At 44.8% G+C, this 11,435-nt stretch overlaps 1 protein-coding gene across 1 annotated transcript; it reads right to left on the bottom strand.

The window, feature by feature from the left end:
- Window positions 1-5,607: 5,607 nt before the first annotated feature.
- On the bottom strand, window positions 5,608-7,164 carry si:ch1073-459b3.2 (growth arrest-specific protein 1). The gene has a single exon (XM_061068625.1). It carries the CDS (start codon window positions 7,162-7,164, stop codon window positions 6,415-6,417), a length of 750 nt encoding a protein of 249 aa, XP_060924608.1. The 3' UTR covers window positions 5,608-6,414.
- Window positions 7,165-11,435: the final 4,271 nt, after the last annotated feature.

The following is an 11,435-nucleotide window of genomic DNA, read 5'->3' as shown; positions in this document are numbered from 1 at the left end:
CGTCTCTGTAGTCTGAAACCTCTTCAGGCGTTTTGTCAACAGCACAGGGCAAACGCTTTCAGAACCTATGGAAAGATTAATGTGCTGTCGTGGGAGCAGCGCGTCGTCATCATCTGGAAGGCCGCTCTGCAGCAACAGCTGGCTCGGCTTCATGAGGGGAGGAGAAAGGAAGGCACTCCGGGGAAAGTAGGGACATTTTATAATTGTATGATTTGAATGTCAGGGAAACTATGGAAACTAAATTTGAAAATGTCCAGGTCTCCGTAACTTTGAGGAAAACAAAGAATTTATTAAAACAATATTATCTTGTTTCCTTTCATTGCCACTATCTCCTCTGCTGCTCATGATAGATCCAGCTCGTTTCACTGCATCATGACAATCACACTTCTTTCACTGATTGCTCAACAATCACCAATACTGTAGCACTCAATGGATGGATACATTTAAGATACATTTTTATTATTTGTCCCAAACACATGCACAAGCACACTCATGCAAGGAGGGAAATTTAACCTCTGCTTTTAACCCATCTGGTGCAGGACACACAGAGCAGTGGGCAGCCATGTACGGCGCCCGGGGAGCAGATGTTGGGGGTGTAAGGTGCCTTGCTCAGGGGCACTAGACAGGGTAGGGAGAATCCTCTTGGATTTTTGGACAGATCAATCCAGGTTCGTCTTTTTGTTGTTTCTCCGTGGAGTCGAACCAGAGACGAACCACAGACCTTTTCTGCCCATAGTCCAAGTTTCTGCCACTAGTCCAACGTTATATTAAGGGGAAGTTAAGAGAGATATTTAAAAGTAAACCATTATACAATGTCAAAAACAGATCATCACTGGATTAACATTAACACAATTATGAAAAGGATCAAGTACTGTATATATATAGCACCTTTCTACTCTCTCTACCCCTCAAAGTGCTTCACCTCCTTCACACACACTGATAATAAAGCATTTGGGGCAGTTCGAGGTATCAGCATCTTGCTCAAGGACACTTCAGCTCACTCTTGAGGAGCTGGAAATCGAATTTCTAACCTTCGGATTATTAGACGACGACCTGCTGATCCATGTCACTCTAACAGATTAGACAGTTTTAAAGGAGAACTGTGAGAAAACAATTCACCCTGATGATGTCATAGTGATGTCATCGGGTCCAAACTACTCCAGGGTTCTCTTGCTTTTAAAATGTTTATTTGTTGAGAGCGCATTGACACCATCTTCAGCTCTTATCACCACAAACTGTCTGGACATCTTTGTCAGTGTCTTCTACATGTATGACACCACTTTTTCTCGCCGGGAGATTTTTGTTTTCTTTTAGTCTTTTTCATTTTTGCGTCTGTCGCACATTAGAAGGGTCATCAACCCCCCCACACGCTCACTGTGAATCGAGTGACCCCAATGCTGGATTCCCAAATCGGATTCTCCTTACTTTCTACAGACTTTATACTAGAAGGCCAGGGGGAGAATATCTGCATAAACTGCAGAGGCTTTCATTCAGACATCAGATATGCAGGATCTGCGGAATTCAATGCAAGTCTGAAAGCAGCTTTAATAACAGTTCAACCTCATTGTCAGTTAAGAAAACCCTGCTTTTAGTTTTCACAACTTGTTTGCAGTAGTTGCTGTAAGTGCGACCATTCCAGGAGATAGTAAAAACCATAGATATATATAAAGACTAGATGTCTCGTCTGCGTTGCTGGCCAACAGAGACGAACATCCGCACATGGCGGCCATCTTGCTAGGGGGCAGCTCGCTCACCCATAACAATGTGTTGTTAGTGGTAAATAACCATAATTGCTCAATTTCCTACCGATTTTTAAACAGTTTGGTTTGTTATAAACGTCAGAGATGTAGATATGACACTGCATACTTATGAATTATTACGTTATTTTCTAAAAAAATTGAATAATTTATTCAGTGTCATAACTACATCTCTGACGTTTATAACAAACCAGATCGTTTAAAAATCGGTTGAAAATTGAGCAAGTTATGGTTATTTACCACTACCAACAAATTGTTATGGGTGAGCGAGCTGCCCCCTAGCAAGATGGCCGCCATGTGCGGACGTCCAGGTCCGTCGAACGAGACATCTAGTCTTTATTATATATATCTATGGTAAAAACGCTCATGTGGACGTAGATCATTTTAATTTTAAAACAAAAACATATTAGTATGGATGTAGCCTCAATAAAGACACTGTCCAGTTGCATCATAGTCATTGTGTGATAGTGTTTGGGGAGCTTGATCCACACTCGGGACTCAAATCCAGGATATCTCTGCTCTGTGGGTTTTCCATGTTGAGCAATGTTTTTTTAATCTCTTTCTTGTGAGTCTCTTTAAAATACTTCAGAGACAATAAAATCCTGTGGAAAATCATCACTGATTTGGGGTAAAACACATCAAGTTCTCCATAAAACAGCAAAAAAACACTGTGTTTTTTTTTCCTCTCGGAGTAATGTTTGTTTTGTTCCCCGACAATCTGGGTAATCACATTCACCTGGCGTGCCAGAACAGAGAGCAGCGGGCCCTCGGGTCCTGGAACAACAGGATGGAGAACCGCTGGGTGCTGCATTTGTGGCTGCGCTGTGGCGGGGGCTCTAATTGGTTGACGGAGCCCCCGGTGTAACGCATGTGGCCGCCCGGGAAAACTTTGGATGCAATTGTGACCCCTGCGCTCGCTATGTTGCTTGTTTCCGGGAGCACCGCCAATTTATATTGCCTCCAAAAAAGTGCACAGAATATCATTACAGTAATGCAACCCAGACGGGGGGGGGGGATTCTGAGATGGAAAAACTTCACCCACCTCCTCCTCCAAGACACCCCCCCCCCCCCTCCTCATCCGAACCGCAACCTACAGCATTGTGGCTTTAATCAGCCTCCATCTTGTTGCACATCCAAAAACACTTTCGATCGGGCTTCCCCCCTTCAGGCTCTTCCCTCTCTCTCTCTCTCTCTCTCTGTTGATGCTCTTAATGCGGCGGTGGTCTACAAAAGGGGTCTCTGTGCTCTAGACCTGAGGGAACCCTAGTGGCCCTGACTCCAGCACCCCCCTGCCCTGGAAACAGAGAGCAGGTCAGCCCATTCACTGATGGCTATCATGAATGGAACATTGTACCTACGAGAGACAAGAGCCTCCTAAATCCTGCAGGGTCACTCCCACTTTGGAGCGGTGAAGATAGAGTGAGGGGTTCGGCGGAGGGGGGAGGTTGTTTCAGCGAAATGTTGAATAAAGATAATTTAGAAAATGGGCTACAGCACAGTGCTGCCTCTGTATCCCCCCCTCTCCTCCCTCTGCACACTCAGCTCCCCGAGGCTGCTCCACTCGTGCTTGTTTTGATTTTGCTCCCAGAATCTGGATGAGGAGGTGGGGTGAGGGGGTTTGGACGGGGGCAGGTTGGAGGATTTGAAGGTGTACGGCAGCGGTTACAACCGACTGGAGCAAATACAATCTAACTAAACCAGATGGAATCCAGCTAATCTATAGCTGTAGTCCACTTCGTTTACATTGTATGGCACAATGGACGATTGGAAATAAAGAAAAAAACAGGAGAAGCTGCAGAAGTATGAACTGCAGCTCCGGCCACCTGTTTACTCAAGTAACATACTTCTAATGGACAGGTCATTGGCCTCTCTCATCACGCAAGGATGGGGACAAACACACGTGTAAGATTCACTGTTATAAAAGAAGAGCAGCAGTAATCATTTGTTTGTTTTTCAACTCTTGTTTTGTTCTGCACTTTTGTTCCCCTTTAACGTGACTTAAGTTTGCACCTCACATCAATCAGCAACACTAAATGACTCTTTTACAATTTGTTTATGACTTGTAAATAACCAACGTAGGTGTGGAACAAGTCCCAAATGGCTCCTGATCATTAGCAAAGTTTGTGAATACACAGAAGGTGAAGTTGGGTCCTCTGATTACAGGAAACTCCTCCTGATACCAGCTCAGTTGGATGAATCGAGGTGTTTCCACAGCTGCCTGTACCTGGCTTCCCACTCGCACTTCAAATTCCTCACTAGGTTTTTAGTTCCACTGACCTAATCCACTGGATATTAGATAGTGAGACAGTCACATGCAGAGCTTACTACGGAGACTTTTTTAAAACAATATTTTAAACATTTTTAACAATAACTCTATTTTGGATTTCAATTTGCAGCTGTAACATGTCGTCAACTAAATATTTACCTCTTCCAAGGAGGTTTGGATCTTCATCTGCGTTTGTTTGTTAGCAGGATGATGCAAAAAATACTTAAACTATTTATTTATTATTTTGTGGAGGGGTGGGTCATGACCCCAGGAAGAACCCGTTAAATTCTAGTTTGGATCTTGATCAGGGGTCGGATCCAGGATTTTTCTTTTGAACTTTCTTTAACAGTGCGTTTTTGCAACATGTTCATTTATTTCTCACTCGACTGAGTGACATCCTGGTTTATGATATAAAATTCATGTAAAGAAATGGTACTCGATTCAGAAAGCCAATAAAGGAAAAAGCTGTATGTTGTAAAGGGCAGGTACATTCAGATATACACAATATAACCATAATAATCTACTTTCCATGCACCACTGAAGCATGTACTGAGCTCCTTCATTAAATCATGAGACATATTCATAGTTTCACAAGTTCTTCAGAACTATAGATGTATGATCAACAAAAATCAAGCTCAATTCTTTAGAAGCTTCTTAGTGACACATTGTTGTTCACATTTCTTCCTTTCATGATTTCTCTGAGCTCAAATCACACTATCACACAACTTTAGCTCATAAACATTTTTATTATAAACGTACCCTCCCACATGAGAGACACTGCTCTGAGGTGGTTACTGCTATGTTCCCACAAGATGAGTTGAAAAGTTTGAAACTCTAAATCATGTCAAGCATTGTGGACAAAATCTGAGCTACATTACAATAGTGTATTAAATGCATTTTGCTGTAAGTAACAGTGGCTATGCACTGGCTTCATTTAACTGCATATAATTGTGAAGTAAATAAACATTCCTTATAGTCTAGCTTCATAATTTAACATGTATCACTGTTCAAGAAATTAAAACAAAAACCCGAAAAAGATTAGTTTTGTTCCATTGGCAGAGACACAACAGGGCAGCTTTGTTACAGATGTAATGAAAACTAACAAAAAAAACACTGTTTACTTTCCCATTTTGCTAAACAGCTTCACATGGAACAGTAGAAGAAAGATATGAGACTGAAAGGCTGCTGGTTTGAATCCCTGTATGTCGGTTGTGGGACCAGGTAACAACAACACAACAGTTAAAACTCAAAATAAAAGCCTTCGTAGAGTTTAAGAGGAATTTGTACTCAATAACATTTCAATCCTTCTGACCTTCATTTGTATTTGTGCACAAAAAAGCACATTCCCTGATTGCACGAGATTCAATCATTACCTTAATAATCTTTAATGTGTATAAAATTAATTTTCTTTGTTCACGTAGTTTTTGAAAACTCATTGCAACACTGGAACACACACATTCATTAAGAGCTGCATTCACACACGAATATCCACATAACAGACGTCCTGTCATGAGCAGAGCGAACAAACTTCACTCACGATGTGTTCACACGTTCACACCAGCAGCCGACAGGTTTCCCTATAGCTTCAGTGTCAGAACAGTAATAAAGACGGGGGTCCTTTAACGGCGTGAAAGGGGGGCAGGCAGCAGAGAGGGGAGGGTGAGGAGAGGGAGGGTCGCAGGAAAAGTTCAATAAAACAATCTCAAACAGACAGAGTGCTACAGAGGCACTTCAGTTAATTTAAGGAGTTGATCCCACACCCTTGCCCGTCCTCAGACCATTCCCTACAAATATTTGAAGTGTGCTTTTGCTGCAACAATGCATGTGGCCCCTGGAATTGAGAGCAGAGCAAACAGAGACTGTAAGGGTCCAATGTTTGCCCAAGGTCTTAATAAAGCCACACACTCCAAGTGGCATTGAAACCAGACCAAACAAACAGGAGCTTTTTTTTTTTAAAGACATACAAAAGGGTAATGGCCCTGCAAAAAAAAAGGAAGTCTGGTTTTGGTTCATTTCCTCTCATTATCTCCTGGATGTATGTATTTCTATTTTTGACGACAGGCTTTCTTCTACTTAGCAAACGAGCAGTTCACTCAGAGAACGACAAGGCCATCCGTGGCAACAGGAGAATCACAAATCAGAAGAGCAGTATTCCTGAGGGAGATGTGCATCAAGGAGAATTGCTATGTCAATTGTAACATTGTGGAAGGTCCTACACAAATCACTACTGTGCTCTGTCTCCATGCGACTATACTGGGATGTCCGGAAGTCCTGCTGTGGGCGAAGTTCCTTATCCAGCAGACCCAGGTTCAGGTTCTGTGTTGGCAACACAATAAATGTTGTAGAACAGTCATTCATAAACCCAACAGGTGTCTGGGAGAACCCACCATCTCAGTAAATAATCCGTGCTAGAGGAAGGAACAGCAGCCCCATGCAGCTGGATAACCTCTGGGCCGAGGAGTGGTCAGTGTACACCTCCTCTCTGTCACCTTTAGGGTAATAGTCCTCATCCTCGTACATGTCATCCACCTCAGGCTGGTCCGAGATCACATTGTGGTCTCCTATGGAACACAGTTTGCTCATGTTCTCCTTGACCACCTCACAGAAAGGCCGCTCGACCCCGTCGCACACACAGCGGTTGAGCAGCATGCCGTTTGGGATGAAGAGCATCTGCTGGATGGTGGCTTTGCACTTGGAGGAGCACTTCCTGCCGTTGAACAGCTGGCCGCAGTATGACAAGTAGGCCGCCAGGGAGGTGTGGCAGCTGCTGTCCTCCTCGCAGCGCTGCCGGGCCTCCATGCAGCCGATCCCGCCGGCGTCGCTCGGGTACCGGCGCGGCAGGCACGGCTCGATGGTCCGCTTGGCGCTCAGACACTCCAGGTCCTGGGCGCAGTCGCAGGTCTCCAGGTCCGGCCCGCTGCGGGTGTGGTTGAGCCGGATCAGCGCGTTGATGCAGTGGCTGGGACACTGCCTCCGGGTGCCCCTGATGTTCCCCTCGCAGGCCGCTAGGTACTGGCCGTAGGCGAGGTCACACTCCGGCTCGTCGTGGCACCGCAGCATGGCCTGCCAGCAGATGTACTGCGCGTCGATGGCCACCAGCACCCAGGGGAGAAGAGCCAGGGCGCTGCACCCACATTTCATGCTTGGATGGAGTTCTAGTTCGGCGACGTGCACTTTCTCCACCACCAGCACATTAGGGGGGGAAAAGGGGGGCAGTTCACACAGAATAAGGTTCACACGAGTATTCCATGAGTTTCTTTTGTGATCAGTTTTGTTAAAAGCGCAAAAAAAACACACATTCGACCATTTAGAGGTGATCCACAAACTTGTGCATTGGTCGAACTCCCGGTGGAGTCGGGACCGGACTCCGGGAAATCACCACGCGTGGCTGCAAAAGAGAGAAACAGCTCAGCAGCAGAAGTGATCCCGGACGCATGTCCTGTGGAAAACAAGGAAACGGTGTCTCCAGTCCTCTCCAGTCCTGTCCTCTCCAGTCCTCTCCTGTCCTCTGCAGTCCTCGCCTGTCCTCTCCAGTCCTCTCCAGTCCTCTCCTGTCCTCTCCAGTCCTCTCCTGTCCTCTAGAGTCTTCTCCAGTCCTCTCCTGTCCTCTCCTGTCCTCTTCAGTCCTCTCCTGTCCTCTCCAGTCCTCTCTTGTCCTCTCCAGTCCTCTCCTGTCCTCTCCAGTCCTCTCCTGTCCTCTTCAGTCCTCTCCTGTCCTCTCGACTCCTCTCGAGTCCTCTCCAGTCCTCTCCTGTCCTCTGCAGATCCGAGGCAGGACACCGCGACGCGTCACCGCAGCGCTACCCGAAGTTTACGCGCAGTCCGACCATCGCAGTTTTCCACAACTTTGCACACTTGAACTCCTCTCTCCTTCCATTGTTAACTTCCGAGTCCTCGTCCCTTGCAGCTCTGCCACTTCCACAAACACCGATCCACGCATCCCGGTGTGTTCTTGTTGTGGAGTTGTGTTGTTTTTCAGGGTTTCTATCTGTCGCCTTTTCGTCCCGCTATGTCCGTCTTTGTCCCCCCCCCTCCTTTGCTGGTTACGCTTCACGGTCCGCCGAGCATTCCCCCCCACCACACACACACACATCACCCCTCCTCCTGTCGAGAGAAAGAAAAGTTTTCCTTCCCCCTCTCTCTCCCTCCCTCCCCCTTCTCTCTCTCTCTCTCTCTCTCTCTCGCTCTCCCTCTCTCTCTCTCTGTGGTCATGTGTGGGTGTGTGACATGTAGTTTTCTTGTGTAAAATATGATATGATTTAAGTGTTATTTATTACGTTTATTGCATGAAATGATTTAAATAACAGTTAACTTAAAAGTAAAAAAAAAGTCTCTCGCTCTCCCTCTCCCTCTCTCTGTGGTCATGTGTGTGTGTGTGTGTGTGTGTGTGTGTGTGTGTGTAGAGGAGGACGGTTCACTGATCCTTCATTTTTAAATTCTGTGTGGGTGTGTGACATGTAGATTTCTTGTGTAAAATATGATATAATATCGAAGTGTTATTTATTACGTTTATTTCATTAAAAATTATTTAAATAAAACTTAACTTAAAAGTAAAAAAAAAACTCTCTCTCTCTCTCTCTCTCTCTCTCTCTCTCTCAGTTACAATCCTGGCCACCGGATTGGTCGTCCATTGGAGAGTCAGTCTTTTGTAAAATATGATATGATCGAAGTGTTATTTATTACATTTATTTCATGAAATGATTTAAATAAAAGTTAACTTAGAAAGTCAAAAAAAGTCTCTCTCTCTCTCTCTCTCTCTCTCTCTCTCTCTCTCTCTCTCTCTCTCTCTCTCTCTCTCTCTCCCTCCCTCCCCTCAGTTACAATCCTGGCCACCGGATTGGTCGTCCATTGGAGAGTCACTCGTGGGACCCATCTCCTGCAGCTTTACGCACAAATCCTCGCGGGTGCACGACGAGAGACGGGAGGACATGTTCATCCAGATGGGCTGGATGAAGATGTTTATCAATTTTCCTCGCATCGTGCATCTGTGTGGTCCCCCCCTCCCTCCATCCTTCTCTGTTCTGTTGGAGCTAAACACAAGTGAGAAAGGAAGAAGAGGAGGGGGGGGGGGGGCTTGCATTCCTCTGGAAGGAGCTCACATCTGCAACTTCACGGCTCCAACTTTCAGCGCGGAAAAACAAATCTGTTTCTTTTATAGCCATAAACTGAGCAGAGACACAGAGAGTGGAGGGGGTGATTACCGTGGAGGGGTTCTCTCTCTCCAAGACCCTCGCTAATTGTCACTCTCTGCCCCTCTCTCTCCCTCTGCACCGGTTTTTAAAGCCTCGATTGATGGAGGAGAATGGGAGAGAATAGTATTTTCTGGCCCGTTTCACCCCAATTGTGTCAGCGTGTCCACGCAGCGGCCCAGTGTGTGTGTCCCCGGGCTGGAGATTGTTCACGCACTGCGGCCTATGAATGGAGAGGGGTCTCAGCATCAATATATTTTACAGCCATCCCCTTTCACACAACACTTGAAGACTACCAATAGCTCAGGCTTCCCTTCCATTGAAATGGTAACTAACTTGATTTCCCCCTGCACCCCCCCAAACACCAAGGCTGTGCCAGTTTAACTGCACAGAACCAGATGTATGCCCAAACCTGGTGTCTATTCGTGAATACAATAGGAAAGATAGCTGTGTTGTTACATGGGTTTTAGAATGCAGGGTGTTGATAGAGCTGGCCTAAGGTCTTGGGTGTGTGGGCAGTACATTTACAAAATAAAAGACATATTTGGTTGTATTATTATTACATCCATCATATCCACTTACATACATCTAAGCATGTATATTTATTTCACTTTATGAAGGCTTTGGGCACATGCATATGGACTATTCCACTTAGTCTGTGCACGTTCTCTCAGAATTAACGTGTTTCCTCCATATGAATATATATATATTATTTACGTAATTCACAAATACTTATTGACAGCAGCATCCAATCTTTGATGCTGTCAGTCATAACCATCAGTCAGCTTCTTGATACGTCACTCTACAGCCTCTCTCTTGGATAACTGTCCTGACTGTGTTTTTGTCTCCACCTGGTGGTCAAGCCTCTGCAGATGCAACAACACTGATACATGAGTGAACACAATCTGAGGCGGCCCCTTGTAAAAACCACACAACACAGAGGACGTACATTATCCTAGAAATCTGTTTATTGCATTTCAAACTTCACTGAAATCCTTTCAGAGAGAGAATGACAGAGATAAACAAAGAAGGAGGAGAGACTGTGTCTTTGCAGCCATTTCCTGAAAGAAAAACCAATCAACTGCTCAGTATGACAGCACAAACGTACATTTATATATCACTATTATTAGCAGTAGTATTATTGAGTTTCTGAATTCTTATTTCAGGTTATACACACTCATACAAAGCAAACAGTTTGCTTTATGGCTTCTGCTCCACCCACCAATGTTGTCTTATCATGAAACATGATAGTTTATCCTAAAAGGACTTATTGCAACTTTTCCTCTGCTTCATATTATTGAAATGTAATGAATAAACTGTTTATTTATCACAGGGCACTAACCACTGTTCTGAAAATGTCGAAATCAGGTTGCCTCAGGTTTCATTCAGCAGTTGTGTGGCTTCGACAGAAAGGAAATTGCCAACAAATTTAGAAGAAACAGGCAAGATCTGTTTTCTCCCTTATTTCCTCTAAAATAAAATATGTAAATAATATGTAAAAAAAAAAGGATAAATTATAATAACTTTTTTGGCAGTTGAACCATAACGGGAATCAAAGTAGGGGGCAGCTGACATCACCCTCCACACCACTGCTACGTAAACTCAAACACTGGCAAAAATGTATATGAACGTAACACGACACCAACGACACCCCCTCTTTAGTCGCCCACGCTGTCACGCCTCACGGAAAACAGCTCAGACAGAACCCCCCCCGTGGCTGTGCTGCATGTGGAACACTACCAGCAGCACCCTCAGCACACGGGACCAGGTTGTTTTTTATACAAAGACACCACTCGACATATCACATCGTCTAAACATCACAAAGTCCACCACCACGACAACGGGAGCCACCGAGGACACACGGGGTCGGTGAGATGGAGGACAGGGTCAAAGGTCACACGAGGCGGTCCACAACACTACGAGACCCAGCGAGTCGATGAGAGAGCGATGTGGGTGATGACCCGCTGTTGACATTATAGGCAAACAGGAGATACATTTACATCTTTTACAACATAAATGTTTGTATGTGGATTTATACACATAAACACACACTTCGGTTACACAGTTTGACATATTTACGCCATTTCCTTTGGCATACAACTTCTTAAGCATTTACATTTCTCTCATCTGAGCAGCCTTCGTTTCTTTCTTTTTTTTTACTGTATGCAGCACAAAAACAGATTTACTCATTATGTATTTGATATTGCTGCCAGGTTAAATTCA

This window comes from Limanda limanda, chromosome 3 (assembly GCF_963576545.1).
Source record: "Limanda limanda chromosome 3, fLimLim1.1, whole genome shotgun sequence".
Lineage (NCBI taxonomy): Eukaryota > Metazoa > Chordata > Actinopteri > Pleuronectiformes > Pleuronectidae > Limanda > Limanda limanda.
The sequence above is the reverse complement of the archived record's forward strand: the minus strand, read 5'-3'. Positions and strand labels throughout refer to the sequence as shown.

What these genes read in the sequence shown, in the direction of transcription:
- si:ch1073-459b3.2 (XM_061068625.1), bottom strand. Translation starts at nt 7,164, where the DNA reads ATGAAATGTGGGTGCAGCGCCCTGGCTCTTCTCCCCTGGGTGCTGGTG.